Source organism: Bicyclus anynana, chromosome 12 (assembly GCF_947172395.1).
Source record: "Bicyclus anynana chromosome 12, ilBicAnyn1.1, whole genome shotgun sequence".
In the NCBI taxonomy this organism is placed as follows: Eukaryota; Metazoa; Arthropoda; class Insecta; order Lepidoptera; family Nymphalidae; genus Bicyclus; species Bicyclus anynana.
Window position 1 is genome coordinate 17,367,030 of NC_069094.1, and position 25,836 is coordinate 17,392,865.

General features: G+C 40.0%; 2 protein-coding genes across 2 annotated transcripts; one reads left to right on the forward strand and one right to left on the reverse strand.

The window, feature by feature from the left end:
• Positions 1 to 7,029: 7,029 nt before the first annotated feature.
• LOC112047695 (uncharacterized) lies at positions 7,030 to 16,616 on the reverse strand. The gene is made up of 3 exons (XM_024084898.2): positions 16,405 to 16,616; positions 9,688 to 10,458; positions 7,030 to 7,219 (listed from the first exon to the last, which is right to left on the reverse strand). The coding sequence occupies exons 1-3, from the start codon at positions 16,592 to 16,594 to the stop codon at positions 7,188 to 7,190; spliced, it is 993 nt and encodes a 330-aa protein (XP_023940666.2). The 5' UTR covers positions 16,595 to 16,616; the 3' UTR covers positions 7,030 to 7,187.
• A 471-nt stretch (positions 16,617 to 17,087) lies between these two features.
• On the forward strand, positions 17,088 to 17,670 carry LOC128198603 (uncharacterized). Its single transcript, XM_052884823.1, has 2 exons — positions 17,088 to 17,232; positions 17,357 to 17,670. Exons 1-2 carry the CDS (start codon positions 17,088 to 17,090, stop codon positions 17,668 to 17,670), a joined length of 459 nt encoding a protein of 152 aa, XP_052740783.1.
• The last annotated feature ends 8,166 nt before the right edge of the window (positions 17,671 to 25,836 follow it).

Consider the following 25,836-nt stretch of genomic DNA (forward strand, 5'->3'; position numbering starts at 1 on the left):
ATGTAGGATCGGCAAGCTTTATGTGATTAGGTATATTTAGGGCCTGTATACAGACTTTAGAATTAGGTAAAATACCCGATATTTTAGGGAGTATTAAAAATTTGACTTTTAAATTAAATGAATTAATACGTGATTTAATGATAAGACTACATGTTTCAGACACATTACATGTTACATTATTTATTCCGCATATATTAATCGGCTGAGACGGACAACTAGACAACCCCAGTTTAGCTCTAAATGCCTGCGACACCATCGACGATTGACTCCCCGTATCTAATAAAGCTCGAGCGATGTGAGTAGTATTATTAGTAACTACTTCCACTAATGCAGTACACAACAATACTTCACTCCTAGACACCGCCGCTAACGATAAAGACATCGCATTTGTTGGTGTTGATTGACCGTCACCCATATTCACTTCCTTGTGTAAAAGAGTATTATGTCGCTTTCTGCAAACCCTACATAAACCCTTTAATTGACACTTAGAAGAATAATGGCCTTTTCGTAAACAATTTTTACACAGTTCAAGTTTGGATGCTTCAGTGTGCCTATCCTCAATACTCATGGACTGAAATTTAGGGCAATTATGCAGCTGATGGGCATCATTACAAATAAGACAAGACTGATGCATATTTTGTTTCTTATCAACAGATACAACAAAACTTTTTTGATTATTAATAATAGGTTTAATTTGTTTAGATTTAAAATTAAAATCAACCTTATCGGTACGATTAGTAAACGAGGTTTCTAACACATCTGCCCGACTACGTAGAAAGGTATGAAACTCATCCAATGTAGGTAAATCCTTAAAATTCGATTTGTGTTCCTCCCACTTTCTACTCGTATGAACGTCCAATTTAGCTGACACCATAAAAATAATAAGAGCATCCCACTTATCCGTTGGTTGGCCTAAATTATCTAAAGCCCGTAAATGCTTGCTTACATGATCGACGATATATCGTAAGGCCTTATAAGACTCTTTGACCATAGACTCTAAATTAAATAATGCTTTTAAATGGTTATTAATTAAAATATTTTTATTATTAAATCGCTGACATAAAAGATCCCATGCAATTTTATAGTTTTGTGCACTAAATTCTATAGATTTTATTACCACGGCCGCACTTCCCTCTAACGAAGAACGTAGATAGTGAAATTTATTTATGGCAGGAATATTCTCATTATCATTTATCATGGACTCGAAAATATCCCTATATTCAAGCCATTGCAAATAATTACCATCAAATGTCGGTAATTTTATAGTAGGTAGCTTAATCGCGTTATGAGAATTAGAGATACAGTTACTAAATGCATCTGAATGTATCTGACCATGTTGTTGCTCCTTTTGTTCGTTATTATTGGGGCAACTTTCTAAGAAATGATGGGCCGTTGCAATACAAGTAAGGAACTGATTTTCAGTAATATCCCTTTCCCGGATTTGTGCGTCAGAATCGGGATGAAGTAGGTCAATCTGGTTCTGTACCTCATCAAAATCATCTAACATTACTTGTACCTTCTTTAATTTCAACTCTAATTCTTTATATTTAATGGCAGTACCCCCTGGAGAACTAGGAGAAGCAAGCTCATCAAAACTTCCTAAATAATCAGAGAATTTAGTTAAACGGTCTTTTAAAATGCCGCGACGTTTTATTAATTTCGATAATTCTTCAGCGTCTGCCTTAGATTCACTCATATTTATAATATAAATTAATAACCAGACTAATAAAGTAATCAACTAAAATGAACTCAAACCCGAGACTTATGCGCCTTAGGTCCAGTCGTCGTGCCGAACTCACGTTCGCTGGAAACGTTGGCAAAAATCTCTTAATAGGTGTAATAGAACAATAGGTATCCTCCTACGCGTATACGAAAATTAAATATATTTGCATTATATTACTACTACATTATATTATTACTAGTGGCACAGAAAACATCTAGTAGGTAGGTTAGGTAAGTAGATTTATTTAGCTAGGTATCAAGTTTCTGATTTATCACGTAAGTATTTTAACTACTATTTAAGTTACTTTTACTGTAAATATATTTATTTATTTAATTAGATTAGCTGAATAGCAAATGCAATACCTAGCAATTATATGTAGGTAAGTTATTATACGATAGCTCAAATCAATATTAATAATCAAATATTAGTATCAAATATTAATATCAACAAATATTGAAAATTATCAAGACCTTAAAATAAGGCAATAAGTCGATTTTACGTGCCTAAAATACGTAGAATCTAAATGCAAATCAAAGTTCTTATTATTAATCTTGAATGTAACATACCCACATAAGTAGTAGGTAAAGTAAAACGTCCGTTTCTTTTATATGAAATAATATTTAACAATTTAACTATACAAATTATACATTAATTTCCACTTGCAGTATGGCTAATAGGTACTAGCTATAATAAGTAGGTAGGTAGTAGCTACTCCGAAACACAAAAAAAAAAAAGAGAATTCACCGATAGGCAAAATTAACAAAAGACTAAAATCACTATTATACAATCAGTTGTTCGCAAATAAAGGAAAGGTATAGGTAATACACAATATAGGTATAATAGGAATGGATTAGACTTCCCTCGGATTAGACCTCCTGATCTCGTCATCAACCAGCAGGCTCCAGAAGCTCCTCGACTTGACTTTTATTCACTTCATTGTCTTCATTGTTCAATCAACTTCATTAGGTTAGGTATGGTTTCACTTTTCTTCGGCCAGATGTTTAGTTATTTAGCCACGGTCGCCAGATGTTTAGGTAAACATTTAAACTTTTATTACTTTTTTCATGTCTTTATTTTCATGAATATATTACATTACAAAGGATTGAAATTGGCGTTAAATTTGGACATAAAACGGAGTAACACGTAGTACGATAGGCTATTTGATGATGAATGCGCCGGTAGCCTCCCGGTGCCGGCGCCGATGACCCCCTCCCGCAGCTCCTCATGTCCGCTCCCCTCGCTCGTCTGCGCGCGAACAGTCATACAGTATTATAATTTACAATTGATAACAATTACTGTTTACATTTCTTATAGTTTTACTTTCTGTGTGAAGGTGGAAGCTGATCCAACGGCCTCCAAGCATCTTTATCATTAAGGAACTCATCAATGTTGTAGTACCCTCGACTAAGTAAATGTTTTTTAACACATTGCTTAAAGCTATGCATTGGCAGGTCCATCACAGTCTTCGGGATCTTATTATAGAAGAGTACACCCAAACCTACAAAAGATTTTTTTACTCTTTGGAGACGATATGCAGAAATAACTAACTTATGCCCGTGTCTAGTAAGACGTGGGTTTTAATCTCCTTTTCGTTTGTACAAATTAATATTTTGTCTTACATATACTATACTGTTATATATATATTGACAGGCTACTGTTAGTATACCTATTTCTTTAAACTTTTGACGAAGTGACTCGCGTGATTTTAATTGATATATTGCTCGAATTGCTCTTTTTTGAAGTACAAATATAGATTGTATATCGGCAGCCTTGCCCCACAACAAAATACCGTAAGACATTACGCTGTGAAAGTACGCAAAATAAACAAGTCTAGCTGTATCAACAAACTGTCTTATTTTTCTTACGGCAAATGCCGCTGAGCTAAGTTTACCAGACAGTTTTTCTATATGACAGTTTTTCTATATGACTAATGATTAAAGTTACATAATCAAAAATGTATCTACAATAGGTGAATAGATGGAAATGGAAAATGGACGCGATTTGCTTTTGTTATTATTCCCTGTGATATAGTTTACGTCCATTGCGGACGCAAAGTGCAAGTTTTATGAATTCGGTGTAGGTATTCGCGTCCACCTTAATTTAACAACTAACTGTAAAAAATGTAACCAAATTCATAATTAATATAATACCTTTATCATAATTAACGTCTACAAATATCTATGTATCCAAAATATACATAAAACAGTAAAATACTTTCCTTCAAACGCACCGCTGCTCACTATTTTTGTCTCACAATCCCGCTCTCTTGTTGAACAGCCATCACTAAATGTTTTTTTTACACAGGATTGGTTGGGCGCACGGAACTATGGTCTATCTGTGCGTGTCTCTTATTTATTGAGGTATTGGTGGTAATGACTTTTTGACTTATTGGTGTTAGTATACTTAATTTCGAGAGTTTTCAAATGGATATCCGTAAAATGGACGCGAACAGGCGATTTTACCCTACTGTGTAATTCTTAGTTTTAATTTATATATTTTATTCGTCATTCTATTGTGGGGAGGAGGTAAGAATTTATACAATATTGCTAACTTTGCCCACTTGGTATTTTCTGTGGATATTTATGTTATTAGAAACCTACCTTTTTACTTTTTAAAATAGCTAAATTAAAATACTGGGCAAAATTAACTATAGTATCAAAAAAGGAAATAAATACACACCCAGAACATTTTTTTTACCTAAAGATATTTCAAATAAATATTATTTTAATAAGAAATATGTTAATTAACGTTAAAAACATTTATTGCCATTTGCACTATCTAATATTATCAGCTACAGAGAAACGGTGGTACCCACTCCCACTGAGGCAATTTAAATAAAAAAGATGTAGGATTTTGAAAAATATTTTAACACTTATACTGGTACTTACCAAAAATGTGTTATGAATCGAGCCGTTTCAGAGGCCTCCGTCAACATTGTAAACGAAATTTTTATATTGAGTGTAGACTCTGCTCAGCGGCACGCCAGAGGCCAGCCATTTCCCCCTCCCCCACCCCCAGTAACTAATCGTAGATACGGCGCTGACTGTCAGAATAACGAGACGGCCGGGAGTCGGGACCTAAAGGATCACAGACGCAGAGACACCACAGAAGCTGGTTCAGTGCTCAGCTGGAGGCTTCATCTTTCTTCTTTTAATTATTATAATGTAGTAAAATTAACATAATTAGTACCTACATAAAAATTGTTAACACTATTATAAAATAACAAGGTTTTTTTAAATATATTTTTATACTAGCGGACGCCCGCGAAGCCCTACTACTACCCTACCCTACTCCCACTCTAAAGCTACCCTACCATACAGGGGTTGGGTAGGGACTCAACCCTACCCTACTCTACCACGCGACGGAAGCTTAAAAAATAGAGTAATTTCTCCCGTTTTCCCAACATATCCCTTCACTGCTCGTAGCGTGATGAAAACTATACTATAACCTGCCCAGGAGTATGAAGAATAAGACTACCAAGTTTCGTTAAAATCCGTCGAGAAGTTTTTGTTTCTATAACGAACATACAGACAGACTAAAATTTTACTGATTGCATTTTTGGCATCAGTATCGATCATTAATCACCCCCTGATAGTTATTTTAAAAATATATTTCATGTACAGAATTGACCTCTCTCCAGATTTATTATAAACTAGCGGACGCCCGCGACTTCGTCCGCGTGAAAGTCGTTGTAAACTTTCAACTACCCCTATCCTACCCTACCCTAACCTACCTCTACCCTACCCTACCCCTGCCCTACCCTACCTCTACCCTACCCGTACCCTACCCCTACCCTATTCATTAAGGCTGCACTTCTTTATTTATTCCTCCCACCGCGAGTCGCGTCAAGCGCGGCAACCGTTACCAAAAATAATCCATATAGCATGAATTAGTATTCACGCGCGATGGCTTAGCGTATTTCTTATATAACTTTGGTGTTTCTATACCAATTTTTACGATTCTTTTTTTATTGAATAGGTAATAATGTTAACTTTCTTATTAGGGATGAGTGATGAGTGTTATAAACATAAGAGTAGACAAATATAATTAGAAAGCTCCGAACTGCTAAGCTATCGGGAGTTACACGTGTTATTGTGAGTCAACCACAAAAAAGATAGACATATATATGTTGTTATGTTTTTATACATAATTTTAAGGAAAACATTTCCGTCATACATGATTTCTATGTAGCTTTAACCATTAAGGCTGTACACGCGACGGAAGCTTAAAAAATCGAGTAACTTCTCCCGTTTTCTCAACATTTCTCTTCACTGCTCTGCTCCTATTGATCGTAGCGTAATGAAAAGTATACTATAATCTGCCCAGGAGTATGTTGAATAATTGTACCAAGTTTCGTTGAAATCCGTCCAGTAGTTTTTGTTTCTATAAAGAACATACAGACAGACAGACAGACAGATAGACAGACAGACAGACAAAAATTTTACTGATTGCATTTTTGGCATCAGTATCGATCACTAATCACCCCTGATAGTTATTTTGGAAATATATTTCATGTACAGAATTGACCTCTCTACAGATTTATTATAAGTATAGATATAGATATAATCATTGCGTTCGGGGTAACTTCGAAAAGCAGGTTGTTAAATGTTGAGTAAATCTAACTCAAATCAATTTAGAAACCGAAAGGGGTGTGGATTTTCATCCTCCTCCTAACAAGTTAGCCCGCTTCCATTAGAGTGCATCATCACTTACCATCAGGGTAGTCAGTCAAGGGCTAACTTGTAGAAAATAAAAAAAATATTTTTTTTTATTCTAACAGTGACATATTATACGTTCCGGAATAATTTTCTAACTGTGAAATCTCCTAGAGATTCATTACAACTAATGGTATCAAAGTCAATTTCTTCCAAAATCAAATAAGAATAGGCGCTTGTGACGGATGGCGCCACTCCGCGCAGGCGCAGGCACTCCAACTTCATGCGGACGACTACTGCGAGTACACTTCTGGGTCTGACACCGCTCTTGTATCTTTGGTACACAATCGTGTCACGTGCGTCATTCAACTCTTCACCTGAGACTGCTCTTTGCTCGAGGACAAAGTCATCATCATTAATGATGAGCACGAGTCTCCTCTCAGCTAATGTTTAACCACGTTGGTCCAATGCGGATTTACAGATTTCACACACATACAAAATTAATAAAATTCTCAGGTACTTATGCGTGTTTCCTCACGATGTAATTCCTTCATCGTTTGAGACACGTGATACACGATGTGATTAAAAGTACCTAATGAACAATTGACATTCAGCCATGTCAGCAGTAGAGTAAGACAATAAAACACTGCGTACAAAAATAGTTATATTATAAAGCTTACATAAATTAACAACACGCTCGTAAAGTTACAGCCACCCCCACACGCTGCCTCTCCACTACTCTTATATCCTACACCCCACTCCGTCGTGTGCACGACGCACGACGCACGACGCACGGCGCACGACGCACGCTACAGGTTCGACACGAAGTGCCACTTGTCCACTGCAACACAAGAGGTAACGCACATCAGCGGCGAGTGAGTGCACAGTTCAGCTCGTGGGCTACGAGCTGCATCACAAATATCCCTCATCAGTTATTCATTAGTGAAAAGAAATAAATCACAGATAATGTTCACAGTGACACATTGCAAATAGATTGCCTAGTTAAATTGCGGCCAAACACATTTTTCATACAAAATCTAGGAAACCATGAACTAGACCAAAGGCAAAATTAAATATAGTTAAATTAAGCATGAAATAGCTTTCAATTGACATATTATATGATTAAATAGCTGAGGAGGGTGTATAATAGTAGTAAGGAAGCAGAGGCTGTAATAATTATCATAGCGCACGTATGTCATACGACGTTTTATAACACATTTGCGAGGAAACACACTTTCTGAAAATGAATTTGCATCTTTGCCTGTTTTCCGATGACATTTTGATACGCTTGTCATTTTTGCACAGATAGCGAAGTGCGAACATCAGCGTTTGTTTTCTTAGACAAATGCACCAAAAACAGCCACTATTAATAATAAAGTTATTTTTGTGTTTCTGATACAGATAAATGATTGACATTTACTGTCAAAATTATTAAAATTAAAGAATTACATGTTGTTTTATTATATTTTATCTAAGAAAGTTAATTTTATTCATAAAATGTTGAGCACTTTTCTGACATAAAAACTCTTAGTCAAGATTTAAAATAGTACCGTTCGTTTTTAGACAGATGACAAAGGCTTTTTTATTACATTACGGCACATGTGCATTTTCACACTAACATTATAAAGGCGAAAGTTTGTGTGTAAGTGTGTAATTATGTTTGTTCCTCTTTTACGCTGCGGCTACAGAAGCGATTTGGCTAAAATTTGAAATGAAAATAGATTTTACTCTGGATTAACACATTCTTCTTTTCACATCACTTTTCATCCCGGAAAAAACCATGGTTCCCATGGGATTTGTGAAAAACTGAATTCCACGCAGACGAAGTCGCAGGCGTCCGCTAGTACTTTATATTACAGCACATGAGCGTAAAGAGCCGTGATAGCCCAGTGGATATGACCTCTGCCTCTGATTCCGGAGGGTGTGGGTTCGAATCCGGTCGGGGCATGCACCTCCAACTTTTCAGTTGTGTGCATTTTAATAAATTAAATATCACGTGTCTCAATTGGTGAAGGAAAACATCGTGAGGAAACCTGCATACCAGAGAATTATCTTCATTCTCTGCGTGTGTGAAGTCTGCCAATCCGCATTGGGCCAGCGTGGTGGACTATTGGCCTAACCCCTCTCATTCTGAGAGGAGACTCGAGCTCAGCAGTGAGCCGAATATGGGTTGATGACGTAATACATGAGCGTAATGAGATACTAATTGATTATGAAACACGGCTAAAACTCACGTGATATCGAGTATGCCAGTTTGGATCGTGCCGCGATGCAAGAACCAGCTCATGACTAAGGGCCCCGTATGGGTTCGAAACTAGTCGGGCATATACGGACCTTCACACGTTCATGTGCCGGCGTCCGGCGCCTGACGTCACTCCGGCCGGTATCATAGTTGGCCTTACTAACTATCATTATTGTCATTTTTTTATAATCCTAACGAAACGTCAAATTCATCAATAACTACAGATGAATTATAATTAATAACATGTAATTAATGAAATAACTAGCGACAGGCAGCTTGTTAAAACTTGCGATTCTTTATGCTCCGTGCCCACGCCGGCGCACGCGCACCGCCGTCGCACCGCAGGCACAGCCGCAGCCGCACCGGCGCCGCAATTTCATGACGTGCAAGTTCTAGGCACCGTTTACACAGCGACTGTCGTACACGGAACTATACATACGTCTGTTTAGTCACATCAGTAGGTCACAGTCCTATTCTATAATGTCTAAATTTAGTAGGTAAGTAGAAAAACATTTTACTTGTTTTCTTGGCAAATCGTACAGGTTCATGAATTTCGCTAGCATAACCATATGTATTCTGTGGCATAACCACTTTCATCACGAGCCGTGATAGCCTTCGATTCAGAAGGCGTAGGTTCGAATCCGGTCGGGGGTGTTTTTTTAACTTGTACGATTTTAAACTTGATAGTTTGTATAGAAAGAAAACAAGTAACTTTTTTTCTTGCTAAACTTATGTGTGTGTGTGCGCGTGCGTGCGTGTGTACCCACCGTGCGGCGGCTGCGGCTGCGCGGCGGGCGGCTGCGCGGTTAGTATGCGCGCCGCCTCCGAGCGCTCGACGCGCGCCGCGCTGCCCTCCACCGACACGTTGGTGGCGCAGATGTATGTATGTGTGTGTGCGTGCGTGTGTACCAACCGTGCGGCGGCAGCGGCTGCGGCGGCGCGGCGGGCGGCTGCGCGGCCAGTGTGCGCGCCGCCTCCGAGCGCTCGACGCGCGCCGCGCTGCCCTCCACCGACACGTTGGTGGCGCAGATGTATGGGTGTGTGCGCGTGTGTGCGTGTGTACCCACCGTGCGGCGGCAGCGGCAGCGGCTGCGCGGCGGGCGGCTGCGCGGCCAGTGTGCGCGCCGCCTCCGAGCGCTCAACGCGCGCAGCGCTGCCCTCCACCGACACGTTGGTGGCGCAGATGTCGGCGCCCGCCTCGCCGCGCTGCAGCGCGCGCCACGACTCGTGCACCTCGTCCACGACGCGCAGCGCGAAGTCCTCGTCCTTGGCCTCGCCGTCGAACGCGAACACGTTGGGCGGCTTGCCGTCGGGCACCTTGTACAGGCGGAACCACTCCACCGTGGCGCGCAGCAGGCCGGGGAAGTGCGCCTCCACGTCGCGCGGGCCGCGCAGCGCGGGCGCCGCGGGGTCGCGCGCGTCGATGGCCAGCAGCTTCCAGTCCGTCTCGCCCTCGTCGATGAGCGCCAGCGCGCCGAGCAGCTTGACGACGAGCACGTCGCCGCGCCGCGCCACGCGCGAGCCGATCTCCAGCACGTCGATGGGGTCGTTGTCGCCGCGCGCGCCGGTGTCGGCGTCCACGTGGCGGGGGTCCTCCCACGTCTGCGGCAGCGCGCCGTAGTTCCAGATGTAGCCGCGGTGCGGGAACACGTTGGCCACGTAGCGCAGCGCACCCTTCTTCACGTCCTGCTTGATGGGGTTGAGCGGCTCGCCGAGGCTGATCTCCATCTTGGCGTTGGTCCAGCGCGGCACCTCCACCACCATGTGCGCCAGCCGCGCGCCGCGGTCGGCCCACAGCGGGATGTCGTGCAGTGGCGAGATGGGCCCGCCCGCGTCGCCTGCAACAAACACGTCATCGCTGGATATTCATTGTTTTACTTTCGAGTCATCTAAATTAAATTTTACCTATTCACGATATATCTCTGTATTTGGGTCACAAGAATTGATATGTGTACCATTTAACTTCAACTGGATTGGTCCAGTACATTCGGAGAAAACAGATAAACATTAAAATGTGCGCGAGTGATATTATAAGGGTTCCGTTTTTGTACTACGTACTTTCGGAACACGACCCTACCCTACCCCACCCATCCCCAACCCCTACTCTACCCTACCCTAAACTACTTTACTTTACTATAATACGAGATAAACGAGTAAAAAGATTTTTGTCTGTGTACACGAATTTGCGGGCGTGTGCGGTGCGTGTCCGGTGTGCGTGCGGTGCGGGTGCGGTGTGCGTGCGGTGCGGGTGCGCTGTCGTGTGTACACACACGCTTGAGGGTAGGTAGGACAGGGAAGACAAGACTGCGCGGAGTCGATATGCTCAGATGGCGTAAAATCTAATGATATAATAACTCACGGTCACCCACAAACATCAATAATGTATGGCCGGGCACTTATGTTAAAGTTGTCAATTCTTATAATCCTATTTTGAAATGCGTCATATTAAGTGAACTCATGATCAGTGGTCACATTCACCAAACGACAGAATTCATCAGAACTACAGATTAATGATAATAGCCGGTGTTCCGGAGCGCGGCGAACGTAGACATTAAATGGTTAAAAATTTTAATAAAAAAATTCAACCGACTTCCAACAGGCGGTGCCAAGCCAGTGATGTTTTAATTAAACCCGTTTATACTACAAAATTTCTGTGGTTCTTTCAGAAACAGCTTTAATTAAAACACAACACTGGCTTGGCACCGCCTTCAAACTGATCAGAAGGTAGCACATAGGTAAGATGTTATTTTTTGCTTTTTAGTTTAAGTTTGAGTTGGAAGTCGGTTGAATTTTTTTATTAAAATTTTTATTTTTTTATTTTTAGTGTTAGCATACCTACTGCGTGTGAATTAAAAAAAATAATAAGCAATTAGCTAAAACGTTATTTTCTTATGATAAGTACCTAAGTACTACAATCCCAATTTTGAAAATACTCCTTAACTCATTACAAAATTTCACTCCCCCTTTATCTACACGTAATATGAATATCCAGAAAAACGTGAAAGGTATCATAACCAATAAGGAATTGTCTTAACTGTCCTCCGTCTTCACCACCAGACCCCTTATGCAGTCACAACCCATAAGTGTGGAAAGTTCTCATCAACATAAAATTAATCAAGTCCAAACACAAGGTAGCTACTGTGAACCGTCGAAGAGTTCTCTTCACTGTCCTTCATCTTCATCACAGACCCTTAATACAGTCACAACCCATCTAGGTGGAAAGTTCTCATCAATACAAAATTAACAAGTCCAAACACAAGGTAGCTACTGTGAACCGTCGAGGAATCCTATTCACTGTCCTTTGTCTTCATCACCAGACCCTAATTACAGTCATAACCCATGTAGGTGGAAAGTTCTCATCAATACAAATTAATCAAGCCCAAACAAAAGGTAACTGCTGTAAATCGTTGACGAGTTCCATCGTCTGTGTTTCGGCTCCATCATCAGAACAACTCCAAACCTTCATAAAATTGTAGTGGTTTAAAATATTTTATGGAAATACTAACAAACATACTAGCCGCCTCTACAATTTTCGAAAGTTTCCCTCGATTTCTCCAGGATGCCATCATCAGATCCTGACATAAAAAAATGGGACCACCCTGGAATTAAACCCTTCAAAACAAAAAAAGAATTTTTAAAATCGGTCTATAAATGACGGAATTATCGCTGGACATACATAAAAAAAAAAAAACATACATATACAGCTGAACGTAGAACCTCCTCCTTTTTGGAAGTCGGTTAAAAAGGCCCCTGTGAAGTGCGGTGATAGTGAAATGGCTTTTCTAACGTAACAAACAGTGTTTGAAAGAAAGTAGATTCAGTGCATAAGACTATATGCGGGCTTTATTCGTAATAGATAGTAAAAGCTTTTTGTAACCTAGCTCAGTAATAAGTAGTATAAGATCAATAAAGAAGACATCTCAGGTGCGCTGGCGCTGGCGGCTACAGGGGGCACTGTACGAGTGTGTCGTTAACCAAATGACTACCGATATTCAGCCTTCAAGTTTAACGTTGCGATCGATTACTTGGCTAGTTGTTTTTAACCAATTCAATGAATGCGGGGTATAATGAACGGCCTGGGTTTTCTGTTAATTGTCCTATTCCACCCTGCTGACTGCGACGTGTTAGAGTGGACGGCGACCGGTCACACGAGGTCAGCCGTGGCCGCTCCCCGCGCCGCGTTTGTGACATTCAAAAACAAACGAAGAAGGTCGAGGTTAAAAAGAAAAGGGATTTGAATTGCTAAACTGTACTGTACTGTACCGTAGCAACTCTAATTTGGCTGACTGTATCATGCGGAACTCCCTACATAGGTTGCTACTTGCGCGGTCGCATGTTGTCGACATCGAGCGACGTGACAAGCTACCCCGCGCCCTACCTACCTATCCTAACCTAACCTGAGACTATACTAATAGCATTAACAACTGAGTCTTAGGGCCATAAATCATTTCTCTATATCTATCTCGCTTGCACTTATGGGTCTTATGGAGCCGTCTAGTGAAGGGTGTAACAATGAAAGACATATTATCGATAAGTAAAGTTTATTATCGTATCTTGTTCACAAAATTAAAAAAATTAACAATATTTGATTTAATATAATACATATTTCATATTATATAATTATTAACTAAATAAAATTAATCTTCATCTGAGTCTTCATCATCAGAATCTTCGTCTTCTGCCAAATTTATTATATATTAGTATCCATAGTGCGCAACGAGTAACACATGAATGTATTTATTTAATTGCAGTAAACACATTTATAGCAAAAAAAATACGCAATGCAATTACATTAGAAACCGACCAATCAGAATCGTCCAAATCATTATTGACTCATCATTAGCACGTGCGCAGGTAGCCGTTTATCGATAATTAGGGTGCGCAGGTAGGCGCGCTGCACATTCCTATCTTTTTTGACTTTTATGACCGGACGACTCAGATGATAATGCGCATACTATACCTATCCTTAATATTAATAAAATGCAACTGATCTGCAATAATACCAATCACCTTTGGCCTATTTTAACGGCCCGATACAAGACGCATAGTTTTTTGTTTCAGGGTGCGGGTATGTACAGTAATGGAAAGCAGTTAGCATCCTTGCACTGTGTTTCATTGTCATTCCAAGAGGCACCACGTCCGAAGCGGGTCGGCTTAAGGTCAGAGTGTTTGACTCTCGTGATTAGATCACTGACGTATGGAAAAGAAAACTGGGACTGACAGCTTAACATGGTAGAAACTTTTCTGTTGAGCCAGGAGCCCACGACTCATGAGTACCTACATGTAGGCTCAATAGGTGAATAATGGACTGATGGGGTAGTTTATAATTATACCCCTAACTTTTAATTCACCATGGATGTTTCGCGTGCTCAGGATTTTTATTTATTTAAACATTACAGAATATTCCTCATTCATACTGTGAATAGTTTTATAATAGTGCAAAAGTCAATATATTAATTTTATATTGTAATTTATAATTTGTGCATCAATTTTAGCAGGTTATGTTGGTCAGAATAATTTCTCCTGACAGCTGTAATATTTCATCTCATTTCAGCTTCACTTTCAAGTTCATAGCACTGTCAGGCTATGAGAGGCTATACCCCCAGAGATCCTCCACACAGTGAAATCCATGAAGTGGTTTCCTCAGACTCTACTATGATCTAGAATCTCCCGCTACTATATTCTTTTTCACCTATGAAGAAGCAGCTTGTAGATGAGCACATTGCACCCCACAGCCTCCATCATCACAGCTCCTGGACAATGTAAGTGCCAGTCTCTATTATAAAGTAAAAGAAGCAATAGAAAACACCAGAACTATCTGCATACACAATTACATTAACTGTTATCTCATTTTGATTCCTCACAAATAAAAGACATACAAAAAAGACATTTGCACAGATAATAATTATCAGGGTAGGTGTGTAGTATCTTTGATAAGCAGATAAATAATAATATCAAATGATATAATAATCACTACGCTCCAACACATCCCAGCACTGCCAATGTGTGCATGTTTGTGTTGACACACTGGCCCGCACTTGATATTCGCAACAACTTCCTTGTTTTAATCATTGCCTCAAACACTAAGTGCAATCATACTTATATTTGCTTAATTGGCTTAAAGAAGTCCATTTGTTAGTTTTCGAAAAGAATGAAAATCTACTGAATACTTTCCTAAACGTTAAATCAATTTATATGTTTATGTATGACAATCATCTAATTGTGGTTGTGTAATCAGGGACGTTGCGAGGTACGGGCAGGGGGGGTAACTGCCCCACCCCAGCTGAGCGCTTGGTTTATGGTGCTTCATACCAAATTTGAAGATATTCAAAGATTTAACTAACTTTGTTTCTTCGATACGAAAAAGTGATCTTAAGTGGATGTTTTGGTTCGGCACGCATTTCCACTAGTTTCAGTACACACAACAGTATCAATTGGTAATGTGAAATACTCAATTTAGGTATAGCTGCCCCCCAGGATTCTACGCCCATGTGTGTAATAAACAATTACAATATTGTGTTTACATAAATTATATATTTACCAGCGGCTGGCAAGCTTCGCTTTGACTTATGTGCACTTGTTCCCTATCGCTACCCTACTCCTACCCTATAGATACCTATTTGTTACAAAAATATGATAAATGAAGAACCATTCCACCATCTACTATATAGTCCAAACAAAGCCTAAACATTTGGTTTGGATAGGTGTGCCTGTTCTCGAGTTATAAAATTACAACGAAAAGCATTGACTTATATATTTATATTTTATAGGTTATACAATATACACTACCTGAATACACAACTCAACATTGTAGACAACATTTAGGTATTATTTGTTAAAATAACTTTTGTTGTTTACTAAGCAACTAAATTAAATAAAGACAATTAACCACCTTGTTTGCCTCAGTTTTGATGCTCTATCTATTGACATATCTATTTATATAAAATCCTTGGTCCTGCATGTGCCAATATAATAATTGCTGATGCAATATTTTCTCAAGTAAATATATTTAGTATAATAAGTAGCTTCAGGTAAGCTACAGCTAAGATTATGTGGAATTAACAATTAATTTGCTCCCTTAGTATCATAATACAATAAGTAATTGCAGTTACATCATGACTTTCGTGTGTTGGTAGCTGATTAAATAGAAAAAAAATGTAAGAATTAATGTTCCAGTTGTAATAATGATGCATTGCGTAGTGCACCATCAGTGAGGGTGCTCCTTGCCTCCGCCACATAAATAAAGATTTAAATGAAGATAAGTTTTGCAGATAAGATGACCTGTTACATGATTAGTTCAATTTCCTTGTGGAGCGTGATAACACGGCTGTGATCTGTGGATACAGTTGATGCAGGCATAAGTTGCTGCTCTGAGATTCTTTAGTCTTACAATGTTAACTTTTATATTTTATTGATTCATGTTATAAAGTTATCATAAAGTAAATCCTTCATATTAAAGTAATTATGTTGAACTCTTAGAAAATCCTTATACATTCTATCTAGAACACACAATACCCTTTGGTGATGAAGAGGGTTTGACAGCAAATTGTTTGTGGTACCTATTTATAATTCTATGAAGGTATTATATATTAATTTTTTTTTTCAGATTGTACCAACATTTTTGACTGTAAACATTTTAAATAAGTTAGATCAGTCGTTTAGCAATAAATAATCGTGTAGTAAAATATGTAAGCAAAAGTTCGCATAGAATCTGGACACAGAGTCCGGGGCGCCGAGCGTGTATGCGCAGCACCCGGAAGCGCTTCGAGTGAAGTGACACTTACGGAAGTAGACGCGGTAGTCGGGCGAGTAGGGCGCGCCGCGCTCCTCGGCCACGTAGGCGGCGGCGGCGGCGGCGGCGGGCTGCTCGGCGGACGACATGCTGCAGCGCGCTGTGAGGCTCGGCGTGCGCAGCGAGCGAGCGAGTGACGGACCGCGCCGCCACAGCGCGCAGCACAGGCGGACCGCTGACATGTCGCGTGCGGTGTGCCACTGACAGTGACAGTGACACTTGACAGCACACTGACGGTGACGGCGACGGTTCAGTGTTACCGACTCACTATGCTCTAAAATGGTCTAAGTATTTAACTATACAGTATATTTTATCTATATTATACAGTATATATCTATACAGATTTTTATTCTTTTATATATTACAAAAAATTGCGATACAGCATATAGAATACGTTGTATGTACTATTTGGTGAATCTTCCTTAGTAATTATATAAACAGCAAGAGTAATTGCCATCTATCGGTTAACTATGTCACCACGTAGTGATAGCGAGAGTTGGTGTAAACACTGGCGTGAAGTTCGCACTGCATTAATTTGCAGTCAACTTCACGTTGTTTTTCTATTACTCATTACTTCATTAGTATAGTAATTTAGTTATTAGTATTACCTGTGGTGTTACGGCGGCTGTTACGGGCTCCCTCACATTGAAATCGCACAGACGCACAGTGAAAACTATGTCTCAGCAACCTACCTCATTCACGTCGTGTGGCGGGTGCGCCGCGCTCGGGGCGGAGCTTAGGCGCCACTCCGAGCGCATCCGGCGCCTGGAGGAGTGTGTGTTCTCGATGGGGCGGCACGCGGCCGCCATAGCCGAGATTAGCACATCCATTCGCGGCTCGCGCTCCATCGCATCCACTTAGCGTCAGCCGCGGCAGTCCCATTCAGCCCTGGGAGCTCGGTTTCGGGAGCAAGGAGCCCGAAAACACCCCTGTCTGCCCTCTAGAGGAAGAGCGCTCCCGGCCGAGCAGCCCAGGGTCCGAGCCTCCCGCAGCAGGCGCCACGCCCCCGGCTACTGTAGGACCGCCCGCTGCGCCCACTGCACCCACACCGCCTATATCGCTGTCGTCGCCCGCGGCGCTCACCGCGTCCGCGGCGCCCGCGGCGCCCTCATCGCGCGCCTCGCCCCCGACGCTCACGGCGCACGCAACCCTAACAACGCCAGTATCACCCCCGGCGCCCGTCACCAGTGGCCGGTGCCACGGCCCGCGGGGACCCGAGGGGGGCAAGCAAGAAGATGATGAAACGGAAGAGCGGTAAGCAGTGCGTGCTGTGCGGAGCATTCTACACGTCACGCAACATCCTACGGCACCTCCGTTTGCGCCACCAAGGGTACCGAACGGGGATGATGGGGGATGACCCCCATTATTATTGGTACAAGACGGTGGCGCCGACCCAAGTCTGCCCCCATGGGCATAGCCCCCGCGGCAGGTAGTGCGCGGCGTGCCAGGGGTGAGGCCGGCCTTCGCGCGCGGTCTGCTTGTCGTCGTGAGTTCGGGCCTCAGCGAGGAAAGCGACGCACACGAGAGCAGCGGAGGGAGCAGCACCGACTGCCCCAGCTGTTGTAATAGTTTTTGTTATTAGTGTTTCTAGTATTACTTTCTTTTGTGAATTTGTTCTTTCATTTATACATAATTATTACACCTATTCTCCCATTCCGCTTCCCTATTTATGTCAATCAATCTATTTGTTATCCTTTTAGCTTACTAATTAGTTAGTTTGTAATTTTGCTCGACTACTAGGTCTTTACATTACATATTTACATTATATTTACATTATCTTTACACGTGTTTACACTTCTATAGGTTATAATTATGCCGGCATATACAGGTAGTTCCATTATTTAATTTTCTTATTGATATGGATGATGCAAAAGTCACCCAGTGGGGACACCTCTTTCAAGTACTACCATTGTTTATTATATACTACTTAATTAGTAAAAGACGACTAATGGCCACCATTGGCAGCTCCCGCAACCAATTAGTAAGTGGTTACAGGGGTCAATTTGTGGTGACTTCTGTGACATAGTCGCTAGGGTCACCAGGTGTTGACCCCTGCAACTAGAAGCCACGTTTATATAATTGTCGTTAAGACATGAATGTGTACCTTTAAGAATCATACTCTGTATAGATAGAAGCTATACAGAGTATGATTCTTATGATATGATTTATAGGTAGCTTTGGTAAATTGATATTATCGACTAAACAATCTACAAACAATTAGATTTGCCAATCTATGCCCACAACAACGTACACTAATTTCTATTGTAGGTTAAGGCTACGAATATCTTACACATTCTTATCTTAAAATCTAGAGATCTATCTAAAAATCAATTTACAAGTGAGCTAAAATGGTACTGGTCTGAGTGAAACTACATGTTTCAGGAGTCACCAAGTGATGACGCACTTGGTGACCTGATGGTGATTCCTGTAAGCTTTTACGTACGCATTCTTATTTGTTTTTATGTACGCTATTATACTTTTTCCGGTATTTAGAACGTCATGCCATTGCTAGCCTTTTATTTGAAATAATTTAGTTGGTAGCATTTTCCCTATTTGCTCTTTTAACTATTTTTGTACCAAAGTCTAGGAACATTTTGATTGAGATAAGCTCCTGTAGTGTGTCAATTGTGATCCGAGTCCCCACGGCAATTTCTAAGTCTTGCCTTTCGGCCGCCCATCTTGGTCATTCACAAAAAAGGTGAAGAATGGATTCCGGGGTAGTCGAGTCACATTTACACTCAGGATTACTTTTTAATTTGAATTTATGTAGGTATTGGCTGAAACTCCCATGACCAGTGAGCAGCTGACTAGTGGTGTTATTTAATTTTAGAGACTTAAAAATTTTATAGGATGTGCGTAGGAATTTTTTGGTGGTCTCTCCCGTCTGTCGTGTACCTGGTTTGCCATTTTTTAAGTGTTTGTTCCCTAAAAGGCCCTACTCACACATCTGCCGCAGGGGCAATCTAGGGTGTAGGAGTGGGGATGACCCTTAATTGCATTCTTAATTGTGATGTGTGTAGGCATGCCGGGGCAATTTGGGAGGATGGCCCTGCGGCAGGGCGGCAGGGGCGCGAGACTATCCTTAATCCCTAAGTCGTCCCTGCCGTCGGTGCGTGTGTAGCGCGATTGGGGCAATTTCTCAGTCAGTTTGTCAGCAGCTGTCACACGGAGTGCACGTACAAACAGCGTAGAATCAAAATGTGTACTTTTATAATATTCATGTGGCATAACTGACTTCTTTTCTGTAGCCATTTCTTCACCCAGTATCTCCTTTTCCTTTTTTTTTGAGGTAGCACCACAGAAAGCGCCAAGGCTACTCCAATCTTTTGAGTGGTCGATAATATGGGTGCCATTCTCAAGACGTGTGCTCAGCTCGGCTTATTCTGGAACACTACACGGCAGGCAAGTGTGTAGAGATACTCCCGATATCGCCACAACCGCCGTGCACCCTAGATTGCCCCTGCGGCAGATGTGTGAGTAGGGCCCTTTAGGAGCCATTTCACCGATGCCACCGGGACGTCCTCATACAATGGGGCGCATTTGTTGTTGGCTGCAGCGTGTCTCGCGAGCTCATCAGCTCTTTCATTGGCCTCTATTCCTATGTGTGCTTTTATTCACATTAGATGTATCTCTCTTCCCTTGTCTAAGCACTTAACGATGTCCTCTCGTATGCAGGTCGCGAGTCAATGAAAGTTCTCAGGGTCGGAAATTGCCTGTATTGCTGATTTTGAGTCAGAGAGTACATAAATTGAGGTTTTTCCGTACTTTTTCGTCATTTCTATTGCGCCACGGATGGCAACAAGTTTCGCTTGGAATACAGAGCAGTGGTTGGCTAATCTGTATGTAGTATTAGTATTCCTCCTCTCTTTATTAACTTCATACCAGGTTACCGCCGCTCCAACTCTTCCCTGTAACTTACTCCCGTCCGTGTATATCTTTGGCCACTCTGCATTTCTAGCTATTTCTGTTCAATTATTAAGTCGTAATTAATGCGAGATCTTACAGCTGGGTGGGGCAAGTTGTATGGGCTTTCTGGCATATCCATCTTTCTGGCATTAACTCGGGGACCAGTTTTCCTCATTTACACTTATATAACTCCGAGTTTTCTTTGGCTTGCAGATCCAGTGGTAGTAGGGAGCTTAAGAGTGTGCTGGCGTTTAGTGACACTGTTCTGTGCGCCTTGCTGATTTTTATAGCGAAAAGTCTGGTCACTTTATTGAGTTTCCTCTGGCATAAACACTGTCGGATATAGGTTCCCAGGCGCTGGCAGCGTAGAGAATAGTGGGTTCGATTACCGCTGTATATAGTAGTTTTATTATGTCGGAGTTCAAACCCCTTGTTGCCGGCACAGCACCTGTAACATAATAAATTATATAATGTAATAAATTAGCTTAGGATAAAAATAAATAAGTATAAAAATAGTTAATATAAATAAAATAATAATCTACTTACCACTATGCGTAACCTGTTGTACTCGTATGAATATGTTTTGTATGCATTTAAGGCGACACCAGCGCCGTGCAGCGACTTTTTTGCATCGCCCAGTTCGTCTCTCAACGTAACGCCGGCTGTTGTCTTTAATGTGTAATTCCAAAGTTCCAACAGTATTTTCCTTTTACCAAACCTTCAAATCACACGCTAAGGCACCCCTAGGCTTGCTCCATCAACAACAAGTGGTCTTCGAGCCGACAAGCTGTAGTAAGCTACCGGACATAATTGAATTACTCACCTCAAGCGAAAAAAGTTTTTGAATATGGTGTAGAATTGAAAGTTACGTACAACCGCGCTCTCAGAATACGCTAGTTTGAATTTCATAATTTAAGACTTTTCTACTATTTCGACTTTGTACCGAAAAAATTTCGAACTCACCTCCAGCGAAAAGAGTCTTTTGAATATGGTGTAGAATTGAAAGTTACGTACAACCGCGCTCTCAGAATACGCTAGTTTGAATTTCATAAGTTAAGACATTTCTACTACTTCGACTTTGTACCGAAAAAATTTCGAACTCACCTCAAGCGAAAAGAGTCTTTGAATATGGTGTAGAATTGAAATTTACGTACAACCGCGCTCTCAGAATACGCTAGTTTGAATTTCATAATTTAAGACTTTTCTACTATTTCGACTTTGTACCGAAAAAATTTCGAACTCACCTCAAGCGAAAAGAGTCTTTGAATATGGTTTGGCATTGAAAGTTACGTACAACCGCGCTCTCAGAATACGCTAGTTTGAATTTCATAATTTAAGACTTTTCTACTATTTCGACTTTGTACCGAAAAAATTTCGAACTCACCTCCAGCGAAAAGAGTCTTTTGAATATGGTGTAGAATTGAAAGTTACGTACAACCGCGCTCTCAGAATACGCTAGTTTGAATTTCATAATTTAAGACTTTTCTACTATTTCGACTTTGTACCGAAAAAATTTCGAACTCACCTCCAGCGAAAAGAGTCTTTTGAATATGGTGTAGAATTGAAAGTTACGTACAACCGCGCTCTCAGAATACGCTAGTTTGAATTTCATAAGTTAAGACATTTCTACTACTTCGACTTTGTACCGAAAAAATTTCGAACTCACCTCAAGCGAAAAGAGTCTTTGAATATGGTGTAGAATTGAAAGTTACGTACAACCGCGCTCTCAGAATACGCTAGTTTGAATTTCATAATTTAAGACTTTTCTACTATTTCGACTTTGTACCGAAAAAATTTCGAACTCACCTCCAGCGAAAAGAGTCTTTTGAATATGGTGTAGAATTGAAAGTTACGTACAACCGCGCTCTCAGAATACGCTAGTTTGAATTTCATAATTTAAGACTTTTCTACTACTTCGACTTTGTACCGAAAAAATTTCAAACTCACCTCCGGCGAAAAGAGTCTTTGAATATGGTGTAGAATTAAAAGTAACGTACAACCGCGCTCTCAGAATACGCTAGTTTGAATTTCATAAGTTAAGACATTTCTACTACTTCGACTTTGTACCGAAAAAATTTCGAACTCACCTCAAGCGAAAAGAGTCTTTGAATATGGTGTAGAATTGAAATTTACGTACAACCGCGCTCTCAGAATACGCTAGCTTGAATTTCATAATTTAAGACTTTTCTATTACTTCGACTTTGTACCGAAAAAATTTCGAACTCACAGCAAGCGAAAAGAGTCTTTGAATATGGTGTAGAATTGAAAGTTACATTCAACCGCGCTCTCAGAATACGCTAGTTTGAATTTCATAATTTAAGACTTTTCTACTATTTCGACTTTGTACCGAAAAAATTTCGAACTCACCTCAAGCGAAAAGAGTCTTTGAATATGGTGTAGAATTGAAAGTTACGTACAACCGCGCTCTAAGAATACGCTAGTTTGAATTTCATAATTTAAGACTTTTCTACTATTTCGACTTTGTACCGAAAAAATTTCGAACTCACCTCAAGCGAAAAGAGTCTTTGAATATGGTGTAGAATTGAAATTTACGTACAACCGCGCTCTCAGAATACGTTAGCTTGAATTTCATAATTTAAGACTTTTCTATTACTTCGACTTTGTACCGAAAAAATTTCGAACTCACAGCAAGCGAAAAGAGTCTTTGAATATGGTGTAGAATTGAAAGTTACATTCAACCGCGCTCTCAGAATACGCTAGTTTGAATTTCATAATTTAAGACTTTTCTACTACTTCGACTTTGTACCGAAAAAATTTCGAACTCACCTCAAGCGAAAAGAGTCTTTGAATATGGTTTGGCATTGAAAGTTACGTACAACCGCGCTCTCAGAATACGCTAGTTTGAATTTCATAAGTTAAGACATTTCTACTACTTCGACTTTGTACCGAAAAAATTTCGAACTCACCTCAAGCGAAAAGAGTCTTTGAATATGGTTTGGCATTGAAAGTTACGTACAACCGCGCTCTCAGAATACGCTAGTTTGAATTTCATAAGTTAAGACATTTCTACTACTTCGACTTTGTACCGAAAAAATTTCGAACTCACCTCAAGCGAAAAGAGTCTTTGAATATGGTGTAGAATTGAAATTTACGTACAACCGCGCTCTCAGAATACGCTAGTTTGAATTTCATAATTTACGACCTTTCTACTATTTCGACTTTGTACCGAAAAAATTTCGAACTCACCTCAAGCGAAAAGAGTCTTTGAATATGGTGTAGAATTGAAAGTTACGTACAACCGCGCTCTCAGAATACGCTAGTTTGAATTTCATAATTTAAGACTTTTCTACTACTTCGACTTTGTACCGAAAAAATTTCGAACTCACCTCAAGCGAAAAGAGTCTTTGAATATGGTGTAGAATTGAAAGTTACGTACAACCGCGCTCTCAGAATACGCTAGTTTGAATTTCATAATTTAAGACTTTTCTACTACTTCGACTTTGTACCGAAAAAATTTCGAACTCACCTCAAGCGAAAAGAGTCTTTGAATATGGTGTAGAATTGAAAGTTACGTACAACCGCGCTCTCAGAATACGCTAGTTTGAATTTCATAATTTAAGACTTTTCTACTACTTCGACTTTGTACCGAAAAAATTTCGAACTCACAGCAAGCGAAAAGAGTCTCTGAATATGGTTTGGCATTGAAAGTTATGTATAACCGCGCTCTCAGAATACGCTAGTTTGAATTTCATAATTTAAGACTTTTCTACTATTTCGACTTTGTACCGAAAAAATTTAGAACTCACCTCAAGCGAAAAGAGTCTTTGAATATGGTGTAGAATTGAAAGTTACGTACAACCGCGCTCTAAGAATACGCTAGTTTGAATTTCATAATTTAAGACTTTACTACTACTTCGACTTTGTACCGAAAAAATTTCAAACTCACCTCCAGCGAAAAGAGTCTTTGAATATGGTGTAGAATTGAAAGTTACGTACAACCGCGCTCTAAGAATACGCTAGTTTGAATTTCATAATTTAAGACTTTACTACTACTTCGACTTTGTACCGAAAAAATTTCAAACTCACCTCCAGCGAAAAGAGTCTTTGAATATGGTGTAGAATTGAAAGTTACGTACAACCGCGCTCTCAGAATACGCTAGTTTGAATTTCATAATTTAAGACCTTTCTACTATTTCGACTTTGTACCAAAAAAATTTCGAACTCACCTCAAGCGAAAAGAGTCTTTGAATATGGTGTAGAATTGAAATTTACGTACAACCGCGCTCTCAGAATACGCTAGTTTGAATTTCATAATTTAAGACCTTTCTACTATTTCGACTTTGTACCAAAAAAATTTCGAACTCACCTCAAGCGAAAAGAGTCTTTGAATATGGTGTAGAATTGAAATTTACGTACAACCGCGCTCTCAGAATACGCTAGTTTGAATTTCATAATTTAAGACTTTTCTACTACTTCGACTTTGTACCGAAAAAATTTCGAACTCACCTCAAGCGAAAAGAGTCTTTGAATATGGTGTAGAATTGAAATTTACGTACAACCGCGCTCTCAGAATACGCTAGTTTGAATTTCATAATTTAAGACTTTTCTACTACTTCGACTTTGTACCGAAAAAATTTCGAACTCACCTCAAGCGAAAAGAGTCTTTGAATATGGTGTAGAATTGAAATTTACGTACAACCGCGCTCTCAGAATACGTTAGTATGAATTTCATAATTTAAGACTTTTCTACTACTTCGACTTTGTACCGAAAAAATTTCGAACTCACCTCAAGCGAAAAGAGTCTTTGAATATGGTTTGGCATTGTAAGTTACGTACAACCGCGCTCTCAGAATACGCTAGTTTGAATTTCATAATTTAAGACTTTTCTACTACTTCGACTTTGTACCGAAAAAATTTCGAACTCACCTCCAGCGAAAAGAGTCTTTAGGTTAGGTTAGGTTAGGTTAGGTTAGGTTAGGTTAGGTTAGGTTAGGTTAGGTTAGGTTTTTTTTTTTTTTTTTTTTTTTTTAACGTTGGTCAGAAAAATGCATTTACGCATCCCGTCCTGAAATAAGACAGGATTACTGTCTTATTTCAGGGCGGGTATGTGGGACTCGCCAGCCGTGAAGCGACTGGAATACCCACTAAAAAAAAACCAACGGAGTTGATGGTGTTATTGCAACACCTCAGTGCTAATGGGATACTCCGAGATGTTGCAAAATGTATAAGATGGGTAAATATATAATAAGTGTGGAGAATTACGTTATAAGAATAAGTAGAATGGATGACTGATAAACTGTATTAATAATAATATAATTATATGTGCTAGATAAAAATAAGATATAATTAATAGAATATTACGGTAGGATGATTATGTTATAATAAATAGAGTATAATATATATATTATTATATGAACAAATATATATATATTTGCATTTATACATATTCATATACACACACATACATACATATATAAAGTCATATATACATATACACATACACACATATACATATATAATAGAGCTAATAGATATCTACATATTAGTTCGATTGTAG